This window comes from Salmo salar, chromosome ssa08 (genome assembly GCF_905237065.1).
Source record: "Salmo salar chromosome ssa08, Ssal_v3.1, whole genome shotgun sequence".
NCBI lineage: Eukaryota > Metazoa > Chordata > Actinopteri > Salmoniformes > Salmonidae > Salmo > Salmo salar.
This window is the reverse complement of record NC_059449.1, coordinates 26,240,552-26,265,551: the sequence shown is the minus strand read 5'-3', so window position 1 is coordinate 26,265,551 and position 25,000 is coordinate 26,240,552. Positions and strand designations below refer to the sequence as shown.

Sequence of the window (25,000 nt, the reverse complement as noted above, 5' to 3'; positions counted from 1 at the left end):
CTCTACCTCTCTCTCTCTCTACCTCTCTCTCTCTCTACCTCTCTCTCTCTCTCTACCTCTCTCTCTCTCTACCTCTCTGTCTCTCTCTCTCAGACAGGGACTATACCAGTCTGTGTGAGAGACAGCCGATTGGTCGATTGCTGTTCCGTCAGTACTGTGACACCAGGCCAGAGCTCAAACGTTGCATCGAGTTCATGGACTCTGTGGTAAGACATTTCTATCTGTCTCTGTCGTTATCCCTCTCTCCCACGATTTCTCTGTCTGTCTGTCTGTCTTTCTCTCTCTCCCCTCAATTTCCTCTCAACTCCCCCCCCCTTTTCCTGCTTCCTCTGCTAGCTCCCATGAGAAAGGACTAGGCATGAGTTTGGGCATGCAGATGTGGGGGGGGGGTCTTGGGGAGCCTGGGAGTCAGAGAGGGACTGGTAATGTGAGGGAGAGAGGAGGGGGAAAGAATGGGAGAGAGAGGGGGGAAAGAATGGGAGAGAGAGGGGGGAAAGAATGAGAGAGAGAGGGTGGGAAAGAATGAGAGAGAGGGGTGGAGAGAGAACTTGGGTGGGATAGGGCATGAGCGCTGGAAGGGAGCCTGTCAGAAAAATATCTGCCCTTCCTCCTCCATGCACCCTCTCCATGAGGTTATTAAGCCCACGTCAGAGGCCTGTCCCCTGGGTAGGTAGACTAACACAGGCCCAGGCTTGTGTCCCGGCCCCTGGAGGTGTCTGAGATATGAAAAAAACACTTCTTGTTTAGTGAACACCTACATTAGTCAACGTCTGTGTGTGTCAACACACACACACACACACACACACACACACACACACACACACACACACACACACACACACACACACACACTGAGAGAAACAATGAGAAGTGTTTTGACAGAGGCAGTTTGTGTATTCCTAAAATCTCCCCTCATGGACTATTGTATGAGGAAACAGTCTCACAGAGAGGGTGGTTGAGTCCCAAATGACAAATCTCTTCCCTATAGGCCACTTTCCATAGGACTCTGGTCTGAAGTAGGACACTATATAGGAGTCTGGTCTAAAGTAGGGTACTATATAGGACTCTGGTCTAAAGTAGGACACTATATAGGAGTCTGGTCTGAAGTAGGACACTATATAGGATTCTGGTCTAAAGTAGGGTACTATATAGGACTCTGGTCTAAAGTAGGGTACTATATAGGACTCTGGTCTAAAGTAGGGTACTATATAGGACTCTGGTCTAAAGTAGGGTACTATATAGGACTCTGGTCTAAAGTAGGGTACTATATAGGACTCTGGTCTAAAGTAGGGTACTATATAGGACTCTGGTCTAAAGTAGGGTACTATATAGGACTCTGGTCTAAAGTTTCCAGGTGTTTGATGTCGTTCCATTTTCTCTGTTCCTGACATTATTATGATCTGTTCTCCCCTCAGCAGCCCCCTCTGTCCTACAGGCCATATAAAAACTCACAAAACACACAATTATTCTAACATTTTTAGCCAAACGTGTAAAACAGAGAGATTGCTACCCAGTAACACTTCAGATTGGTTAGTGTTGTGTACTTTATAAGTCCACTTTTCCATTGTAGCCTAGTCACAGCCGTATGTGTATCAGTAGAGATGACAGAAGTCCTCTCCATGCTGCCATGTGAGTCAGGAACTGTTGCCCATATTTGTCTATAACTGTTCTAGACTGTTCTAAACCATATCCATGTTCGGTCAACAGACAGACCTATCCATCTAGAACTGAACAGTGGTGTTAGTCTGGGCCTCTGTCCCGAATGGCACTCTGTTCCTATTGGTCCCTGGTCAAAAGTAGTGCACTACATGGGGAATCGGGTGCCAACTCTTGGTCAAAAGTAGTGCACTATATAAGGAATAGGGTGCAATTTAAGATACAATCTAGAACTAACTCTGTCAAACTCTACGATGACGCAACAATGCAAATATGACGAGTCATCGCTGCCGTTGACAGACAGACCTGTGGAAGTCGAGAAGCGTGAAGAGAATCACACACACACACACACACACACACACACACACACACACACACACACACACACACACACTGACAGGAGAAGTGTGAAGAGAAACTCGGTGGCCATTTTGTTTCTCTGACTGTTATTGTCGTTGTCAATATCATATGGTGACATCATCCTGTGGTGGTGTTCTAGTTATCATGTGGTGACATCATCCTGTGGTGGTGTTCTAGTTATCATGTGGTGACATCATCCTGTGGTGGTGTTGTAGTTATCATTACATTTTACATTTACATTACATTTAAGTCATTTAGCAGACGCTCTTATCCAGAGCGACTTACAAAATGGTGCATTCACCTATAATATCCAGTGGAACAACCACTTTACAATAGTGCATCTAAATCTTTTTAAGGGGGGGTTAGAAGGATTACTTTATCCTATCCTAGGTATTCCTTAAAGAGGTGGGGTTTCAGGTGTCTCCGGAAGGTGGTGATTGACTCCGCTGTCCTGGCGTCGTGAGGGAGCTTGTTCCACCATTGGGGTGCCAGAGCAGCGAACAGTTTTGACTGGGCTGAGCGGGAACTGTGCTTCCTCAGAGGTAGGGGGGCCAGCAGGCCAGTGGTGGATGAACGCAGTGCCCTTGTTTGGGTGTAGGGCCTGATCAGAGCCTGAAGGTATGGAGGTGCCGTTCCCTTCACAGCTCCGTAGGCAATCACCATGGTCTTGTAGCGGATGCGAGCTTCAATTGGAAGCCAGTGGAGAGAGCGGAGGAGCGGGGTGACGTGAGAGAACTTGGGAAGGTTGAACACCAGACGGGCTGCGGCGTTCTGGATGAGTTGTAGGGGTTTAATGGCACAGGCAGGGAGCCCAGCCAACAGCGAGTTGCAGTAATCCCAGACGGGAGATGACAAGTGCCTGGATTAGGACCTGCGCCGCTTCCTGTGTGAGGCAGGGTCGTACTCTGCGAATGTTGTAGAGTATGAACCTACAGGATCGGGTCACCGCCTTGATGTTAGTGGAGAACGACAGGGTGTTGTCCAGGATCACGCCAAGGTTCTTAGCACTCTGGGAGGAGGACACAAGGGAGTTGTCAACCGTGATGGCGAGATCATGGAACGGGCAGTCCTTCCCCGGGAGGAAGAGCAGCTCCGTCTTGCCGAGGTTCAGCTTGAGCTGGTGATCCGTCATCCACACTGATATGTCTGACAGACATGCAGAGATGCGATTCGCCGCCTGGTTATCAGAAGGGGGAAAGGAGAAGATTAATTGTGTGTCGTCTGCATAGCAATGATAGGAGAGACCATGTGAGGATATGACAGAGCCAAGTGACTTGGTGTATAGCGAGAATAGGAGAGGGCCTAGAACAGAGCCCTGGGGGACACCAGTGGTGAGAGCGCATGGTGCGGAGACAGATTCTCGCCACGCCACCTGGTAGGAGCGACCTGTCAGGTAGGGACGCAATCCAAGCGTGGGCCGCGCCGGGAGATGCCCAACTCGGAGAGGGTGGAGAGGAGGATCTGATGGTTCACAGTATCAAAGGCAGCAGATAGGTCTAGAAGGATGAGAGCAGAGGAGAGAGAGTTAGCTTTAGCAGTGCGGAGAGCCTCCGTGACACAGAGAAGAGCAGTCTCAGTTGAATGCCCAGTCTTGAAACCTGACTGATTAGGATCAAGAAGGTCATTCTGAGCGAGATAGCAGGAGAGCTGGCCAAGGACGGCACGTTCAAGAGTTTTGGAGAGAAAAGAAAGAAGGGATACTGGTCTGTAGTTGTTGACATCGGAGGGATCGAGTGTAGGTTTTTTCAGAAGGGGTGCAACTCTCGCTCTCTTGAAGACGGAAGGGACGTAGCCAGCGGTCAAGGATGAGTTGATGAGCGAGGTGAGGAAGGGGAGAAGGTCTCCGGAAATGGTCTGGAGAAGAGAGGAGGGGATAGGGTCAAGTGGGCAGGTTGTTGGGCGGCCGGCCGTCACAAGACACGAGATTTCATCTGGAGAGAGAGGGGAGAAAGAGGTCAAAGCACAGGGTAGGGCAGTGTGAGCAGGACCAGCGGTGTCGTTTGACTTAGCAAACGAGGATCGGATATCGTCAACCTTCTTTTCAAAATGGTTGACGAAGTCATCCGCAGAGAGGGAGGAGGGGGGAGGGGGAGGAGGATTCAGGAGGGAGGAGAAGGTAGCAAAGAGCTTCCTAGGGTTAGAGGCAGATGCTTGGAATTTAGAGTGGTAGAAAGTGGCTTTAGCAGCAGAGACAGAAGAGGAGAATGTAGAGAGGAGTGAGTGAAAGGATGCCAGGTCCGCAGGGGAGGCGAGTTTTCCTCCATTTCCGCTCGGCTGCCCGGAGCCTTGTTCTGTGAGCTCGTAGTGAGTCGTCGAGCCACGGAGCAGGAGGGGAGGACCGAGCCGGCCTGGAGGATAGGGGACAGAGGAAATCAAAGGATGCAGAGAGGGAGGAGAGGAGGGTTGAGGAGGCAGAATCAGGAGATAGGTTGGAGAAGGTTTGAGCAGAGGGAAGAGATGATAGGATGGAAGAGGAGAGAGTAGCGGGAGAGAGAGAGCGAAGGTTGGGACGGCGCAATACCATCCGAGTAGGGGCAGAGTGAGAAGTGTTGGATGAGAGCAAGAGGGAAAAGGATACAAGGTAGTGGTCGGAGATTTGGAGGGAGTTGCAATGAGATTAGTGGAAGAACAGCATCTAGTAAAGATGAGGTCAAGCGTATTGCCTGCCTTGTGAGTAGGGGGGGAAGGTGAGAGGGTGAGGTCAAAAGAGGAGAGGAGTGGAAAGAAGGAGGCAGAGAGGAATGAGTCAAAGGTAGACGTGGGGAGGTTAAAGTTAAATCATGTGGTGACATCATCCTGTGGTGGTGTTGTAGTTATCATGTGGTGACATCATCCTGTGGTGGTGTTGTAGTTATCATGTGGTGACATCATCCTGTGGTGGTGTTCTAGTTATCATGTGGTGACATCATCATGTGGTGGTGTTCTAGTTATCATGTGGTGACATCATCCTGGGGTGGTGTTGTAGTTATCATGTGGTGACATCATGCTGTGGTGTTGGTATCATGGAATGGGGTAATGTGGTGACATCATGCGGGGTTCATGTGCTGTGGTGTTGTAGTTATCATGTGGTGACATCATGCTGTGGTGTTGTAGTTATCATGTGGTGACATCGCTGTGGTGTAATGGTGACTGTGGTGGTGGTGTAGTTATCATGTGGTGACATCATGCGTGGTGGTGTAGTTATCATGTGGTGACATCATGCTGTGGTGTTGTAGTTATCTGTGGTGACATCATGCTGTGGTGGTGTAGTTATCATGTGGTGACATCATGCTGTGGTGGATGTATGGAGAGAGTGTATCATGTTTGTAACAGTGTGCCTCTCCTGCCAGGCCCTGTACCAGCTCGCTCCAGATGAGAAGAGGAAGGATTGTGGAATCAGGATGTTAGAAACTTACTTTAACAACGGGGTGAGTAAGTTACTTCAATAACAGATGAAAGGCCCAGTGCAGATCAACGTCTTGTCATCCTATACTACAACAGCTGATCAAACTAACGCTGGAAGAGTGTGACATGTTAGTCAGTGTAATTGTAATGATAGCTACATGTAATTGCCTTTGAACTATTTAATACCATTATTGAAATGCTGTCCAAATGAATATGTTTTCCTCTTCTGTCTCTCCAGTCAGAAAGCAACAATATTAATTTGATATTTGAAATGTAATGATAACTGTGTATTTTTTATATATATATATATATATATATATATATATATACACACACACACACAGTGCTTTGGGAAAGTATTTTCCAAATTTTGTTCCGTTACAGCTTTATTCTAAAATGGATTCAATTGTTTTTTCCCCTCATCAATCTACAATACCCCATAATGACATCACAATACCCCATAATGACATCACAAACACCCCATAATGACATCACAAACACCCCATAATGACAAAGCAAAAACAGGTTTTTAGAAATTTCTGCTCATTTTTATTAGAAATGTAAAACTGGAATATATAATTTCCATAAGTATTCAGACCCTTTACTCAGTTCTTTGTTGAAGAACCTTTGGCAGCGATTACAACCTCAGGTCTTCTTGGGTGTGATGCTACAAGCTTGGCACATCTGTATTTGGGGAGTTTCTCCCATTCTTCTCTGCAGATCCTCTCAAGCTCTGTTAGGTTGGACCGGGAGCGTCGCTGCACAGGTATTTTCAGGTCTCTCCAGAGATGTTAGATCGGGCTCTGGCTGGGCCACTCATTCAGAGACTGTCCCGAAGCCAGTCCTGCGTTGTCTTGGCTGTGTGTTTAGGGTTGATGTCCTGTTGGAAGGTGAACCTTCTCCCCAGTCTGAGGTCCTGAGCGCTCTGGAGCAGGTTTTCATCAAGGAGCTCTCTGTACTTTACTCCGTTCATCTTTCCCTCAATCCTGACTAGTCTCCCAGTCCCTGAAAAACATCCCCACAGCATGATGCTGCCACCATCATGCTTCACCGTAGGGATGGTGCCAGGTTTCCTCCAGATGTGATGCTTGGCATTCAGGCCAAAGAGTTCAATCTTGGTTTCATCAGACCAGAGAATCTTGTCTCTCATGGTCTGAGAGTCTTTAGGTGCCTTTTGGTAAACTCCAAGTGGGCTGACGTGCCTTTTACTGAGGAGTGGCATCCGTCTGGCCACTCTACCATAAAGGCCTGATTGGTGGAGTGCTGCAGAGATGGGTGTCCTTCTGGAAGGTTCTCCCATCTCCACAGAGGAACTCTGTAGCTCTATCAGAGTGACCATCGGGTTCTTGGTCACCTCCCTGACCAAGACCCTTCTCCCCTGATTGCTCAGTTTGGCCGGGCGTCCAGCTCTAGGAAGAGTCTTGGTGGTTCCAAACTTCTTCCATTTAAGAATGATGGAGGCCACTGTGTGCTTCTGGACCTTCAATGCTGCAGAATTGTTTTGGGACCCTTCCCCAGATCTGTGCCTCGACACAATCCTGTCTCTGAGCTCAATGGACAGTTCCTTTGACCTCATGTCTTGGTTTTTGCTCTGACATGCACTGCCAACTGTGGGACCTTATATAGACAGGTGTTTGCCTTTCCAAACATGTCCAATCAACTGAATTTACCACAGGTGGACTCCAATCAAGTTGTAGAAACATCTCAAGGATGATCAATGGAAACAAGATGCACCAGAGGAAAATTGAGTCTCATAGTAAAGGGTTTGAATACTTATGTAAATAAGGCATGTTTTTTTAAATTATTTATAAATTTGCAAATATTTCTAAAAACCTTTTTTTGCTTTAGCATTATGGGGTATTGTGTGTAGATTGAGGAGAAACATTTATTTAATCAATGGGTCTTATTTAATCAGTATTCAGACCCATTGATTAAATACATTTGTAAAATGTATAAAAACATTTTAGAATAATGCTGTAAAGTAACAAAATATGGTAAAAGTCAAGAAGTCTGAATACTTTCCATAGACATACTTTTCCTTCTGAAAGTATTCAGACCCCTTGACTTTTTCCACATTTTTTTTTTTTTACGTTACAGCATTATTCTAAAATGTTTTTATACATTTTCCAAATGTATTTAATCAATGGGTCTGAATACTGATTAAATAAGGTAAATTAAATAAGCTGCCAAAGGTGATTATATTGACTCAGGGGTGTGAATATTATGTAAATTAGATATTTCTGCATCTAATTTTCAGTAAATGTGCAAACATTTCTAAAAACATGTTTTCACTTTGTCATTATGGGGTTTCGGAAGTTGCTAAATGACTAAAATGTAAATGTAAAATGTGTGTTTTTGTGTATATATATTTTTTCCATTTTGAATTCAGGCTGAAACAACAGAATGTGGAATAATTCAAGGGGTATGAATACTTTCTGAAGGCTCTGTAGATAGATTTGGTTCATTAATAAATACATGTCTCTCCGTCTAGTCGGCAGCCCATCTGCGAGATATACCTCAGGAGTTGGTAGGGGAGTGTCGTGAGAAGCTGGAACAGACGCCCTGCAAAGAACTCTTCAACGACTGCTGCAAGTATGTCTGTCTGTCTTATTGGTCTAAACACCTGTCAATCAGGGTATGAGCTGACGTTCATTGGTCAGCTCACCTGTCAATCAGGGTATCACCTGGCATTCATTGGTCAGCACACCTGTCAATCGAAGAGCTATATATAATTAAGTGGTCTGGCTATTGTATCTGGGGGCCATTTTGGAATGATGGTTGTGTTGGAATTGTGGGGCAGGAAGATTTAACTGAATCCTAATGCCAGAGATGAAAAGGTGAAGCGAGGGAGAACTCAACAAGCAAAACGTTTTTGTATGGAGGTCAATGAGAGAGTGTGGAATTTGGTTAACAAAAATGTAATGGCTTATTTGCTACGTGTGGCTTATTTGATCAAATATACATTGTTGTAATACTTAGGTTGTTAAGAGTGTACTGGTATAAGTAGGATACGTGATATTCCGGCAACTTTGAGGGGAAAAAAACTTTGTTTGGAGTTGTGCCTGGTCATCACTAGTTACCACAGCCACAAAGTCATAAACCCTGCCTATTTCTACAATTTCTCTTCGTAAAATGTGATTTTTAACCTAACCTTAACCACACTGCTAACCTTATGCCTAAACCTAACCTTAAATGAAAAGGAAAAAAAGCACATTTGTTTTTATGAATTTTTACTATATAGCCAATTTTGACTTTGTGGCTGTGGTAACTAGTGGAAACCGCTGTGCCTGTTGTTCACGTGCGTATCTGCCCTCTCATTGGCTAGAATGGTCCCACCTGATCTTGCCTCCTCCTGATTTAGTACTTGATAAACAAAAACAGCTGAAGGGATTTTTACGAGATTCTGGGAATGTGTTGTAAACCATTGGAGGAGATGTGAAAATTCATGGAAGATGACATTTAGTTTGGCTTCGATGTGATGGATGGAGGATTTGGCTTTTCAATGGGTCCTGGCTTTGTGTGTTTTGGCAGGGATTCCCAACCCTGTTCCTGGAGAGCTATCATAATGTAGGTTCTCTACAACCCTGTAGGTTCTCTACAACCCTGTTCCTGGAGAGCTATCGTAATGTAGGTTCTCTACAACCCTGTTCCTGGAGAGCTATCGTAATGTAGGTTCTCTACAACCCTGTTCCTGGAGAGCTATCATAATGTAGGTTCTCTACAACCCTGTTCCTGGAGAGCTATCGTAATGTAGGTTCTCTACAACCCTGTTCCTGGAGAGCTATCATAATGTAGGTTCTCTACAACCCTGTAGGTTCTCTACAACCCTGTTCCTGGAGAGTTCCTGATTCTAATAATCAGCTGGTTGGTAAACTGAATCAGGTTAGTTACAACTGGGGGTGGAGTTAAAACCTCCAGGAGGGTATCTCTCCAGGAACAGGGTTGTAGTTAAAACCTACAGGAGGGTTTCTCTCCAGGAACAGGGTTGGAGTGTAAACCTACAGGAGGGTATCTCTCCAGGAACAGGGGTTGGAGTAAACCTCATCTCTCCAGGAACAGGGGTGGAGGTACAGGAGGGTGCTCTCCAGGAACAGGGTTGGAGTTAAAACCTACAGGAGGGCATCTCCAGGAACAGGGTTGGATAAACTCTCCAGGAACAGGGTTGGAGTGTAAACCTACAGGAGGGTATCTCTCCAGGAACAGGGTTGGAGTGAAACCACAGGAGGGTATCTCTCCAGGAACAGGGGTTGGAGTAAAACCTACAGGAGGGTTTCTCTCCAGGAACAGGGTTGGAGTGTAAACCTACAGGAGGGTATCTCTCCAGGAACAGGGTTGGAGTTAAAACCTACAGGAGGGTATCTCTCCAGGAACAGGGTTGGAGTGTAAACCTACAGGAGGGTATCTCTCCAGGAACAGGGTTGGAGTGTAAACCTCCAGGAGGGTTTCTCTCCAGGAACAGGGTTGGAGTTAAAACCTACAGGAGGGTATCTCTCCAGGAACAGGGTTGGAGTTAAAACCTACAGGAGGGTATCTCTTGTCAACTAAGGCTGCAGTTAGGATGCTTCTGAAACTTTTTTAAGACATAAACTGTTTAGAGAGTTATGACGTGTGTGTGTGTATGGTGTGTGTTAGCGCAGTGTGTGTGTGTGTGTGTGTGTGTGTGTGTGTGTGTGTGTGTGTGTGTGTGTGTGTGTGTTGGAAAGAGCTCAACTCTGTCACAGTAATGATTATGAGGGAGCTGGCACCTGGAACAGTATTAACACACACACACACACACACACACACACACACACACATACACACACATACACACACACACACACAGTGGTGCCAAATGGACGTGAGCAGCAGGAGAGGGCATCCGGACGCCTGGCATGGGCACAACAACGGCCTCAGTGTTCACCACACACTGAATTACAGGTGTCGTAGTTTCCTGCTCTCAGCCCCAGAGCCAATAGAGCTACACTACATGACCAACAGGATGTGGACACCTGCTCGTCAAACATCTCATTACTAAATCATGGACATTAATATGGAGTTGGTCGACCCCTTTACTGCTATAACAGCCTCCACTCTTCTGGGAAGGATTTCCACTAGATGTTGGATTATTACTGTGGGGACTTGCTTCCATTCAGCCACAAGAGCATTAGTGAGGTCGGGCACTGATGTTGGGCGATTAGGCCTGGCTCACAGTCGGAATTACAATTCATTCCAAAGGTGTTCGATGGGGTTGAGGTCAGGGCTCTGTGCAGGCCAGTCAAGTTCTTCTACACCGATCTCGACAAACCATTTCTCTATGGACCTCTCTTTGTGCACGGGGGGCATTGTCATGCTGAAACAGGAAAGGGCCTTCCCCAAACTGTTGCCATAAAGTTGGAAGCACAGAATTGTCTAAAATGTCACTTAAAATGTCCCTTCCCTGGAACTAAAGGGCCCGAACCATGAAAAAACACACCCATATATTGTTCCTCCTCCACCAAACTTTACAGTTGGCAGTGTGCATTGGGGCAGGTAGCGTTCTCCTGGCATCTGCCAAACCCAGATTTATCCGTCGGACTGCCAGATGGTGAAGCGTGATTCATCACTCTAGAGAACGTGTTTCCACTGCTCCAGAGTCCAATGGGGACGAGCTTTACACCACTCCAGACAATGCTTGGCATTGTGCATGGTGATCTTAGGCTTGTGTGCGGCTGCTCAGCCATGGAAACCCATTTCATGAAGCTCCAGACGAACAGTTATTGTGCTGACGTTTCTTCCAGAGTAGTGAATGTTGCATCCGAGGACAGACGATTTTGACCCGGTACGCGCTTCACCACTCGGCGGTCCCGTTCTCTGAGCTTGTGTGGCCTACCACTTCACGACTGAGCCGTTGTTGCTCCTAGATGTTTCCACTTACAGTTGACCGGGGCATCTCTAGCAGGGCAGAAATTTTACAAACCGACTTGTTGGAAAGGTGGCATCCTATGACGGTGCCACATTGGAAATGTCACTGAGCTCTTCAGTAAGGCTATTCTACTGCCAATGTTTGTCTAAGGAGATTGCATGGCTGTGTGCTCAATTTTATACACCGGTCAGGAAGGGGTGGGGCTGAAAAAAACTATCTATTCATTTGAAGGGGTGTCCAACATACTGCTGTATATATAGTGTATGAAGGGGTGTCCATACTGCTGTATATATAGTGTATGAAGGGGTGTCCACATACTGCTGTATATATAGTGTATGAAGGGGTGTCCACATACTGCCTGTATATATAGTGTATGAAGGGGTGTCCACATACTGCTGTATATATAGTGTATGAAGGGGTGTCCACATACTGCTGTATATATAGTGTATGAAGGGGTGTCCACATACTGCTGTATATATAGTGTATGAAGGGGTGTCCACATACTGCTGTATATATAGTGTATGAAGGGGTGTCCACATACTGCTGTATATATAGTGTATGAAGGGGTGTCCACATACTGCTGTATATATAGTGTATGAAGGGGTGTCCACATACTGCTGTATATATAGTGTATGAAGGGGTGTCCACATACTGCTGTATATATAGTGTATGAAGGGGTGTCCACATAATGCTGCGCTGTATATATAGTGTATGAAAGGGTGTCCATACTGCTGTATATATAGTGTATGAAGGGGTGTCCATACTGCTGCTGTATATATAGTGTATGAAGGGGTGTCCATACTGCTGTATATATAGTGTATGAAGGGGTGTCCACATAGCTGCGTGTATATATAGTGTATGAAGGGGTGTCCACATACTGCTGTATATATAGTGTATGAAGGGGTGTCCATACTGCTGCTGTGTATATATAGTGTATGAAGGGGTGTCCATACTGCTGCTGTGTATATATAGTGTATGAAGGGGTGTCCACACTACTGCTGTATATATAGTGTATGAAGGGGTGTCCACATACAGCTGCTGTGTGTGTATATAGTGTATGAAGGGGTGTCCCATACTGCTGTATATATAGTGTATGAAGGGGTGTCCATACTGCTGTATATATAGTGTATGAAGGGGTGTCCACATACTGCTGTATATATAGTGTATGAAGGGGTGTCCACATACTGCTGTATATATAGTGTATGAAGGGGTGTCCACATACTGCTGTGTATATATAGTGTATGAAGGGGTGTCACATACTGCTGTGTATATATAGTGTATGAAGGGGTGTCCACATACTGCGTGTGTATATATAGTGTATGAAGGGGTGTCCACATACTGCTGTATATATAGTGTATGAAGGGGTGTCCACATACTGCTGTATATATAGTGTATGAAGGGGTGTCCACATACTGCTGTATATATAGTGTATGAAGGGGTGTCCACATACTGCTGTATATATAGTGTATGAAGGGGTGTCCACATACTGCGTGTATATATAGTGTATGAAGGGGTGTCCACATACTGCTGTATATATAGTGTATGAAGGGGTGTCCACATACTGCTGTATATATAGTGTATGAAGGGGTGTCCACATACTGCTGCTGTATATATAGTGTATGAAGGGGTGTCCACATACTGCTGTATATATAGTGTATGAAGGGGTGTCCACATACTGCTGTATATATAGTGTATGAAGGGGTGTCCACATACTGCTGTATATATAGTGTATGAAGGGGTGTCCACATACTGCTGTATATATAGTGTATGAAGGGGTGTCCACATACTGCTGTATATATAGTGTATGAAGGGGTGTCCACATACTGCTGTATATATAGTGTATGAAGGGGTGTCCACATACTGCTGTATATATAGTGTATGAAGGGGTGTCCACATACTGCTGTATATATAGTGTATGAAGGGGTGTCCACATACTGCTGTATATATAGTGTATGAAGGGGTGTCCACATACTGCTGTATATATAGTGTATGAAGGGGTGTCCACATACTGCTGCTGTATATATAGTGTATGAAGGGGTGTCCATACTGCTGCTGTATATATAGTGTATGAAGGGGTGTCCACATACTGCTGTATATATAGTGTATGAAGGGGTGTCCACATACTGCTGTATATATAGTGTATGAAGGGGTGTCCACATACTGCTGTATATATAGTGTATGAAGGGGTGTCCATACTGCTGTATATATAGTGTATGAAGGGGTGTCCATACTGCTGCTGTGTGTATATATAGTGTATGAAGGGGTGTCCATACTGCTGCTGTGTGTATATATAGTGTATGAAGGGGTGTCCATACTGCTGCTGTGTGTATATATAGTGTATGAAGGGGTGTCCATACTGCTGTGTATATATAGTGCAGTGTCTACATGTGAAAACAGTGTGTTTCTAGGATCTGTGGTTAAAAAGAGAAGAAGAAAGGTCCTAACAAAAAATGCTTCTCTGTGACATCACAGGGTAGGATTAAACAGTAAGATAAATGTGTTTCTAGCCAGAGGGAGGACATTCCTTACTCCCCGGGTCACTGTGAATCTCTACGTGTTTTGAACATCTGTTTTAAAAAAAAAATTTAACTCTTAATTTTCTGATGATTCACAACTTTTTAACGTTACATTTTCTTCTTAAAAAAAAGTGTAAATATATATTATATGCATTTTCCACATTATGTAGACACTGGTATTGTGCTGGAGGTGAGGAACATGAGGTTGAAAAGTGGCAGAATTGCCCTTTTTAAGTCAGGTTTTCACGTAGTCATGCATTGATGTCAATGGAAGACTATTTTGTGTAAATTGGACTGGAGTGGAAGTTAGGATATCGTCCCAAAAAAAGTTTCCAGAGCTTCCCTTATTCCTAATGGGAAAAGCACACACACACACACACACACACACACACACACACACACACACACACACACACACACACGTCAGACTTTATGAAGAATACACGCACGCACAGGTATACACGCATATAACCTACTTCTGTCTGTCTCTCTCTTTCTCTGTCTCTCTCTGTCTCTCTGTCTCTGTCTCTCTCTCTCTGTCTCTCTCTTTGTTTCTCTCTGTGTGTTATAACTTAAAGTTCAAACAGTCGGAATGGGGACAACTGGAATCTCTCTGTGACGTACCAGGTCTCTCCTCGGGACAACTGGAATCTCTCTGTGACGTACCAGGTCTCTCCCTCGGGACAACTGGAATCTCTCTCTGACGTACCAGGTCTCTCCTCGGGACAACTGGAATCTCTCTGTGACGTACCGGGTCTCTCCCCTCGGGACAACTGGAATCTCTCTGTGACGTACCAGGTCCCTCCCTCGGGACAACTGGAATCTCTCTCTGACGTACCAGGTCTCCCCTCGGGACAACTGGAATCTCTCTGTGACGTACCGGGTCTCTCCTCGGGACAACTGGAATCTCTCTGTGACGTACCAGGTCCCTCCCTCGGGACAACTGGAATCTCTCTCTGACGTACCAGGTCTCTCCTCGGGACAACTGGAATCTCTCTCTGACGTACCGGGTCTCTCCTCGGGACAACTGGAATCTCTCTCTGACGTACCGGGTCTCTCCCTCGGGACAACTGGAATCTCTCTGTGACGTACCAGGTCTCTCCTCGGGACAACTGGAATCTCTCTCTGACGTACCAGGTCTCTCCCCTCGGGACAACTGGAATCTCTCTCTGTGACGTACCAGGTCTCTCCCTCGGGACAACTGGAATCTCTCTCTGACGTACCAGGTCTCTCCCTCGGGACAACTGGAATCTCTCTGTGACGTACCAGGTCTCTCCCTCGGGACAACTGGAATCTCTCTGTGACGTACCAGGTCTCTCCCTCGGGACAACTGGAATCTCTCTGTGACGTACCAGGTCTCTCCCTCGGGACGACTGGAATCTCTCTGTGACGTACCAGGTCTCTCCCTCGGGACGACTGGAATCTCTCTGTGACGTACCAGGTCTCTCCTCGGGACGACTGGAATCTCTCTTTGACGTACCAGGTCTCTCCTCGGGACGACTGGAATCTCTCTGTGACGTACCAGGTCTCTCCTCGGGACGACTGGAATCTCTCTGTGACGTACCAGGTCTCTCCCTCGGGACGACTGGAATCTCTCTGTGACGTACCAGGTCTCTCCCTCGGGACGACTGGAATCTCTCTGTGACGTACCAGGTCTCTCCCTCGGGACAACTGGAATCTCTCTCTGACGTACAGGTCTCTCCCTCGGGACAACTGGAATCTCTCTGTGACGTACCAGGTCTCTCCTCGGGACAACTGGAATCTCTCTGTGACGTACCAGGTCTCTCCTCGGGACAACTGGAATCTCTCTGTGACGTACCAGGTCTCTCCCTCGGGACAACTGGAATCTCTCTGTGACGTACCAGGTCTCTCCCTCGGGACAACTGGAATCTCTCTGTGACGTACCAGGTCTCTCCTCGGGACAACTGGAATCTCTCTGACGTACCAGGTCTCTCCCTCGGGACAACTGGAATCTCTCTGTGACGTACCAGGTCTCTCCTCGGGACAACTGGAATCTCTCTGTGACGTACCAGGTCTCTCCCTCGGGACAACTGGAATCTCTCTGTGACGTACCAGGTCTCTCCCTCGGGACAACTGGAATCTCTCTGTGACGTACCAGGTCTCTCCCTCGGGACAACTGGAATCTCTCTGTGACGTACCAGGTCTCTCCTCGGGACAACTGGAATCTCTCTCTGACGTACCAGGTCTCTCCCTCGGGACAACTGGAATCTCTCTCTGACGTACCAGGTCTCTCCTCGGGACAACTGGAATCTCTCTCTGACGTACCAGGTCTCTCCTCGGGACAACTGGAATCTCTCTCTGACGTACCAGGTCTCTCCCTCGGGACAACTGGAATCTCTCTCTGACGTACCAGGTCTCTCCCCGGGACAACTGGAATCTCTCTCTGACGTACCAGGTCTCTCCCTCGGACAACTGGAATCTCTCTCTGACGATTCAGGTCTCTCCCTCGGACAACTGGAATCTCCTCTGTACCAGGTCCCTCCTCGACAACTGGAATCTCTCTTGTACCAGGTCCCTCCCTCGGGACAACTGGAATCTCTCCCTGACGTACCAGGTCTCTCCCTCGGGACAACTGGAATCTCTCTCTGACGTACCAGGTCTCTCCCCTCGGGACAACTGGAATCTCTCTCTGACGTACCAGGTCTCTCCCTCGGGACAACTGGAATCTCTCTCTGTACCAGGTCTCTCCCTCGGGACAACTGGAATCTCTCTGTGACGTACCAGGTCTCTCCTCGGGACAACTGGAATCTCTCTGACGTACCAGGTCTCTCCTCGGGACAACTGGAATCTCTCTCTGACGTACCAGGTCTCTCCCTCGGGACAACTGGAATCTCTCTCTGACGTACCAGGTCTCTCCTCGGGACAACTGGAATCTCTCTGTGACGTACCAGGTCTCTCCCTCGGGACAACTGGAATCTCTCTCTGACGTACCAGGTCTCTCCCTCGGGACAACTGGAATCTCTCTCTGACGTACCAGGTCTCTCCCTCGGGACAACTGGAATCTCTCTGTGACGTACCAGGTCTCTCCCTCGGGACAACTGGAATCTCTCTGTGACGTACCAGGTCCCTCCTCGGGACAACTGGAATCTCTCTCTGACGTACCAGGTCTCTCCTCGGGACAACTGGAATCTCTCTCTGACGTACCAGGTCTCTCCCTCGGGACAACTGGAATCTCTCTGTGACGTACCAGGTCTCTCCCTCGGGACAACTGGAATCTCTCTCTGACGTACCAGGTCTCTCCCTCGGGACAACTGGAATCTCTCTCTGACGTACCAGGTCTCTCCCTCGGGACAACTGGAATCTCTCTCTGACGTACCAGGTCTCTCCCTCGGGACAACTGGAATCTCTCTGTGACGTACCAGGTCTCTCCCTCGGGACAACTGGAATCTCTCTGTGACGTACCAGGTCTCTCCCTCGGGACAACTGGAATCTCTCTCTGACGTACCAGGTCTCTCCCTCGGGACAACTGGAATCTCTCTCTGACGTACCAGGTCTCTCCCTCGGGACAACTGGAATCTCTCTGACGTACCAGGTCTCTCCCTCGGGACAACTGGAATCTCTCTCTGACGTACCAGGTCCCTCCTCGGGACAACTGGAATCTCTCTCTGACGTACCAGGTCTCTCCCTCGGGACAACTGGAATCTCTCTCTGACGTACCAGGTCTCTCCCCTCGGGACAACTGGAATCTCTCTCTGTGACGTACCAGGTCTCTCCCTCGGGACAACTGGAATCTCTCTCTGAGACGTACCAGGTCTCTCCCTCGGGACAACTGGAATCTCTCTCTTGACGTACCAGGTCTCTCCTCGGGACAACTGGAATCTCTCTCTGTACGCAGGTCTCTCCTCGGGACAACTGGAATCTCTCTCTGACGTACCAGGTCTCTCCCTCGGGACAACTGGAATCTCTCTGTGACGTACCAGGTCTCTCCTCGGGACAACTGGAATCTCTCTGTGACGTACCAGGTCTCTCCCTCGGGACAACTGGAATCTCTCTCTGACGTACCAGGTCTCTCCCTCGGGACAACTGGAATCTCTCTCTGACGTACCAGGTCTCTCCCTCGGGACAACTGGAATCTCTCTCTGCGTACCAGGTCTCTCCTCGGGACAACTGGAATCTCTCTCTGACGTACCAGGTCTCTCCCTCGGGACAACTGGAATTCTCTCTGTGACGTACCAGGTCTCTCCCTCGGGACAACTGGAATCTCTCTGTGACGTACCAGGTCTCTCCCTCGGGACAACTGGAATCTCTCTGTGACGTACCAGGTCTCTCCCTTGGGACAACTGGAATCTCTCTGTGACGTACCAGGTCTCTCCCCTCGGGACAACTGGAATCTCTCTCTGTGACGTACCAGGTCTCTCCCTCGGGACAACTGGAATCTCTCTCTGTACGACAGGTCCCTCCCTCGGGACAACTGGAATCTCTCTGTGACGTACCAGGTCTCTCCCTCGGGACAACTGGAATCTCTCTGTGACGTACAGGTCTCTCCCTCGGGACAACTGGAATCTCTCTCTGACGTACCAGGTCTCTCCCTCGGGACAACTGGAATCTCTCTCTGTGACGTACCAGGTCTCTCCCTCGGGACAACTGGAATCTCTCTGTGACGTACCAGGTCTCTCCCTCGGGACAACTGGAATCTCTCTGTGACGTACCAGGTCTCTCCCTCGGGACAACTGGAATCTCTCTGTGAGTACCAGGTCTCTCCTCGGGACAACTGGAATCTCTCTGTGACGTACCAGGTCTCTCCCTCGGGACAACTGGAATCTCTCTGTGACGTACCAGGTCTCTCCCTCGGGACAACTGGAATCTCTCTGTGACGTACCAGGTCTCTCCTCGGGACAACTGGAATCTCTCTCTGTGACGTACCAGGTCTCTCCCTCGGGACAACTGGAATCTCTCTCTGACGTACCAGGTCTCTCCCTCGGGACAACTGGAATCTCTCTGTGACGTACCAGGTCTCTCCCTCCGGACAACTGGAATCTCTCTCTGTGACGTACCAGGTCTCTCCCTCGGAACAACTGGAATCTCTCTGTGACGTACCAGGTCTCTCCCTCGGGACAACTGGAATCTCTCTGTGACGTACCAGGTCTCTCCCTCGGGACAACTGGAATCTCTCTGTGACGTACCAGGTCTCTCCCTCGGGACAACTGGAATCTCTCTCTGATGTACCAGGTCTCTCCTCGGGACAACTGGAATCTCTCTGTGACGTACCGGGTCTCTCCTCGGGACAACTGGAATCTCTCTGTGACGTACCGGGTCCCTCCCTCGGGACAACTGGAATCTCTCTGTGACGTACCGGGTCCCTCCCTCGGGACAACTGGAATCTCTCTCTGTGACGTACCAGGTCTCTCCCTCGGGACAACTGGAATCTCTCTCTGACGTACCAGGTCTCTCCCTCGGGACAACTGGAATCTCTCTCTCTGTGACGTACCAGGTCTCTCCCTCGGGACAACTGGAATCTCTCTCTGATGTACCAGGTCTCTCCCTCGGGACAACTGGAATCTCTCTCTGTGACGTACCAGGTCTCTCCCTCGGGACAACTGGAATCTCTCTCTGACGTACCAGGTCTCTCCCTCGGGACAACTGGAATCTCTCTGTGACGTACCAGGTCTCTCCCTCGGGACAACTGGTATCTCTCTGTGACGTACCAGGTCTCTCCCTCGGGACAACTGGAATCTCTCTGTGACGTACCAGGTCTCTCCCTCGGGACAACTGGAATCTCTCTGTGACGTACCAGGTCTCTCCCTCGGGACAACTGGAATCTTGGAACGCCGTTTGGAGTAGCGGAACGTTACTTTGGAAAAACGATTCTATTCTCAGTCTGGGTTAGAGACATGAGCTGGGACAGATGTAAACGCACACATATTCGTATGTGAGGGGCTAGAAAACAGGTTTTGTGTGCTTTTAAACAGTTTACTACAGTTCAGTTTGAAGGGGTTATGACAGTTCAAATAGGCAGTATAGTGCACTGAACAACAATATAAACAGAACGTGTCTCACATTTAGTGCACAAATGTGTTTACATCCCTGTTAGTGAGCATTTCTCGTTTGCCCCAAGATAATCCATCCACCTGACAGGTGTGGCATATCAAGAAGCTGATTAAACAGCATGATCATTACATAGGTGCACCTTGTGCTGGGGGGGGGGGGGCAATAAAAGGCCACTTTTTAAAATGTGCCGTTTTGTCAAGCAACACAATGCCACAGATGTGTTTCAAGCATGCAATTGGCATGCTGACTGCAGGAATGTCCACCAATGCTGTTGCCAGAGAATTGAATGTTCATGTGTCTACCATACACCACCTCTAACGTGTCTACCATAAGCCGCCTCCAATAGCCTTCTACTGGTTAAAGACACCATGATTACACTAGCACTAAGATACAGAATGAACATTTACTGTAGTGTTTTGGGGGGGACAAGAAGTGATGTGTGTTTCTCTCTCTCATATGCTCTTATAATACACACACACACACACACACACACACACACACACACACACACACACACACACACACACACACACACACACACACACACACACGCGCCTGGCTGGGTGTGCTTTTCCAGTGGACCTCCCGTTGTTTCTAAAGCGTTTCTGGGAATTCCAGTTTCCTGGTTGAACTGTTTGGAATGTTCTGTCTTTCAGACGTACTTCACGCTTCTTTTCATTTCATCCTCTCTATTCTGGAGCTCAGCTTTCAGTAGGGCACATGGATACACACTCACGCACCAACACACACATTCACACATACGCACAAACAGATGAAAACACGGTATCTGTTTTTGATAAAGTGTGTGTGTGTGTAACAGTTTAAGTGTGTTATTCTCATGGGAAAAGAGGAATGTCTGAGTTACCTGGTCATTCTATAAACCTGAACATCAGAGAGAAGGTTAGAAATGGTTGATAAAAGATTAGGGATGGTTAATATAAGGTTAAGGATTGTTTATATAAGGTTACAATGTGTTGATAAAAGGTTGGAGATGGTTGGTTTAAAGATGTTATATTTAAAGTTGTGGACCAAAAGGTTTGGGGAGACAGAATGGTGGAGAGTTTGGTTTGGTTGGAGAAAGTGGATTTTAGATTTGGTTGTAATGGGGGAGTGGTGTCTTGGATATGTTTAACTCAGTGTTTTTTCCTCTCTGTTTCTTTCCATCTCTCTCTCTCTCTCTCTCTCTCTCTCTCTCTCTCGTTCTCTCTCTCTCTCGTTCTCTCTCTCTCTCTCTCTCTTTCTCTTTCTCTTTCTCTTTTCTCCAGTATTGTTCGGGAGTACCTGAGCGGCGCTCCGTTCTCCTCCTACCAGGAGACCATGTACTTCTCTCGCTTTCTGCAGTGGAAGTGGCTGGAGAGGTGGGTCATGAGTCAGTCGATCAATGTACTTTCTCTCTCACGTAGGGTTCCACAGTGCCCTTCAGAAAGTATTCAACCCCCCTTTTACTTTCCCCACATGTTGTTGTGTTACAGCCTGAATTTTAAATGGATTCAATTGAGATTTTTGTGTCACTGGTCTACACACAATAATCCATAATGTCAAAGTAGAATTTTAGTTTGTAGAAAATGTTCACAATTAATAAATGAATAAGTATTAAGTAAAAAAAAAATGCTTAAGTCACACGTTAAGAAATTAAACGTACAAGACCGATATCACCCCGAATTAAAGAGAAAACAAAGAGTTAGATTGAAGAGAGGACAGAAGGTAAATTGACAACCTGTGGTTAGATCATTGGACTAGTAACCGAAAGGTCGCTAGATCGTTATCCCTGAGCTGACAAGGTACAAATCTGTCGTTCTGCCCCTGAACAAGGCAGTTAACCCACTGTTCTTGGGCCATCATTGTAAATAAGAATTTGTTCTTAACTGACTTGCCTCATTAAATGAAGGATAAATAAAATAAATAAATAAAAAGTTGCATGGACTCACACTGTGTTCAGTAATAGTAGTTAACATGATTAGTTTTTAATGACTTCCCCATCTCTGTACCCTACACATACAATTATCTGTAAGGCCCCTCAATCCAGTAGGGAATTTCAAACAAATAACATTGTAATTACCCTACAATAATAAACTAAACAACGAGTGAAAAGTAGGAAGCCTGAACAGAATAAAACATATTCCAAAACATGCTTCCTGTTTGCAACAAGGCACTAAAGTAATACTGCAAAGAAATGAACTTTATGTCCTGAATACAAAGTGTCGTGTTTGATTTGCCCAGAACATATCACTGACTATCACTCAGTGTGTTTTTAAGCATGGTGGTGGCTGCATCATGTTATGGGTATGACTGTCATCAGCAAGGACCTAGAGGATTTTTTTAGGATAAAAAATAAATACAGTTTAACACAGGCTAGAGGAAAACCTGCTTCAGTCTGCTTTACACCAGACACTGGGAGAGGAATTCACCTTTCAGCAGGACAATAACCTACAACACAAAGCCAATTACACATTGGAGTTTCTTACCAAGAAGACGGTGAATGTTCCTGAGTAGCCTAGTTACAGTTTTGACTGAAATCTACTTGAAAATCTATGGCTGAAAATGGCTGTCTAACAATGATCAAGAACCAACTTGACAGAGATTGAAGAATTCTTTTTAAAACAATAATGTGAAAGAATATATACAATCCAGGTGTGTAAAGCTCTTAGACTTACCCAGAAAGACTCACAGCTCTTAGAGACTTCCCCAGAAAGACTCACAGCTCTTAGACTTACCCAGAAAGACTCACAGCTCTTAGAGACTTACCCAGAAAGACTCACAGCTCTTAGAGACTTACCCAGAAAGACTCACAGCTCTTAGAGACTTACCCAGAAAGACTCACAGCTCTTAGAGACTTAGAAAGACTCACAGTCTTAGAGACTTACCCAGAAAGACTCACAGTTTAGAGACTTCCAGAAAGACTCACAGCTCTTAGAGACTTACCCAGAAAGACTCACAGCTCTTAGAGACTTACCCAGAAAGACTCACAGCTCTTAGAGACTTACCCAGAAAGACTCACAGCTCTTAGAGACTTACCCAGAAAGACTCACAGCTCTTAGAGACTTACCCAGAAAGACTCACAGCTCTTAGAGACTTACCCAGAAAGACTCACAGCTCTTAGAGACTTACCCAGAAAGACTCACAGCTCTTGAGACTTCCCAGAAGACCAGAAGACTCACAGCTCTTAGAGACTTACCCAGAAAGACTCACAGCTCTTAGCGACTTACCCAGAAAGACTCACAGCTCTTACAGACTTACCCAGAAAGACTCACAGCTCTTAGCGACATACCCAGAAAGACTCACAGCTCTTACAGACTTACCCAGAAAGACTCACAGCTCTTAGAGACTTACCCAGAGACTCACAGCTGTAATCACTGCCGAAGGTGATTCTAACATGTATTGACTCAGGGGGTTGAGTAAAGTAGCCTCTTTGGACCGGTTTCCCGGACATACAGCAAGCCTAGTCCTAGAATAAAAAGATGATCTGTTGAAAGTGCTTTTTAGTCCAAGATTATAATCTGGTTGTTAAATAAAATAAATGTTCTGTCAATCCATGAATCAATCAAATGTATTTATAAATCCTTCTTACATCAGCTGATATCTCAAAGTGCTGTACAGAAACCCAGCCTAAAACCCCAAACAGCAAGCAATGCAGGTGTAGAAGCACGGTGGCTAGGAAAAACTCCCTAGAAAGGCCAGAACCTAGGAAGAAACCTAGAGAGGAACCAGGCCATGATGTGTGGCCAGTCACACACATTCCTTTCTTTCCTTTCTGTATGAAAGCTGAAACACACCATCTCTCTCTCTCCGTCCTACAGTCAACTAGTAACCTTCTGTATGATAACTAAAACACCATCTCTCTCTCTCCTACAGTCAACTAGTAACCTTCTGTATGATAACTAAAACACACCATCTCTCTCTGTCCTACAGTCAACTAGTAACCTTCTGTATGATAACTAAAACACACCATCTCTCTCTGTCCTACAGTCAACTAGTAACCTTCTGTATGATAACTAAAACACCATCTCTCTCTCCGTCCTACTGTCAACTAGTAACCTTCTGTATGATAACTAAAACACAATCTCTCTCCTACAGTCAACTAGTAACCTTCTGTATGATAACTGAAACACACCATCTCTCTCTCTCTCCTACAGTCAACTAGTAACCTTCTGTATGATAACTAAAACACACCATCTCTCCCTCTCTCCTACAGTCAACTAGTAACCTTCTGTATGATAACTAAAACACCATCTCTCTCTCTCTGTCCTACAGTCAACTAGTAACCTTCTGTATGATAACTAAAACACACCATCTCTCTCTCCTACTGTCAACTAGTAACCTTCTGTATGATAACTAAAACACACCATCTCTCTCTCTCTCCTACAGTCAACTAGTAACCTTCTGTATGATAACTAAAACACCATCTCTCTCTCCTACAGTCACCTAGTAACCTTCTGTATGATAACTAAAACACCATCTCTCTCTCTCTGTCCTACAGTCAACTAGTAACCTTCTGTATGATAACTAAAACACACCATCTCTCTCTCTCTCCTACAGTCAACTAGTAACCTTCTGTATGATAACTAAAACACCATCTCTCTCTGTCCTACAGTCAACTAGTAACCTTCTGTATGATAACTAAAACACCATCTCTCTCTCTCTGTCCTACAGTCAACTAGTAACCTTCTGTATGATAACTAAAACACACCATCTCTCTCTCTCTCCTACAGTCAACTAGTAACCTTCTGTATGATAACTAAAACACCATCTCTCTCTCTCCTACAGTCAACTAGTAACCTTCTGTATGATAACTAAAACACACCATCTCTCTCTCTCCTACAGTCACCTAGTAACCTTCTGTATGATAACTAAAACACCATCTCTCTCTCTCCTACAGTCACCTAGTAACCTTCTGTATGATAACTAAAACACACCATCTCTCTCTCTCTCCTACAGTCAACTAGTAACCTTCTGTATGATAACTAAAACACCATCTCTCTCCGTCCTACAGGCAACTAGTAACCTTCTGTATGATAACTAAAACACCATCTATCTCCGTCCTACAGGCAACCAGTAACCAAAAATACCTTCAGGCATTACAGAGTACTAGGAAAAGGTGGATTTGGTGAGGTGAGTGCTTTACTCTGAATGTTTGACCCTGAGTGAGGTGACTGTTTGACCCTGAGTGAGGTGACTGTTTGACCCTGAGTGA

General features: G+C 46.5%; 1 protein-coding gene across 2 annotated transcripts in view; it reads left to right on the top strand.

Moving 5' to 3' along the window:
• Nucleotides 1-25,000, top strand: part of LOC106595393 (G protein-coupled receptor kinase 6) — an 89,641-nt gene that overhangs the window by 44,638 nt on the left and 20,003 nt on the right. For both annotated transcript variants that reach the window (XM_045723079.1, XM_045723077.1), the window contains exons 3-7: nucleotides 94-206; nucleotides 5,346-5,423; nucleotides 7,892-7,992; nucleotides 21,075-21,167; nucleotides 24,855-24,918. In XM_045723079.1, the coding sequence (XP_045579035.1) occupies nucleotides 94-206; nucleotides 5,346-5,423; nucleotides 7,892-7,992; nucleotides 21,075-21,167; nucleotides 24,855-24,918 (449 nt within the window). The remainder of the gene's footprint in view (nucleotides 1-93; nucleotides 207-5,345; nucleotides 5,424-7,891; nucleotides 7,993-21,074; nucleotides 21,168-24,854; nucleotides 24,919-25,000) is intronic.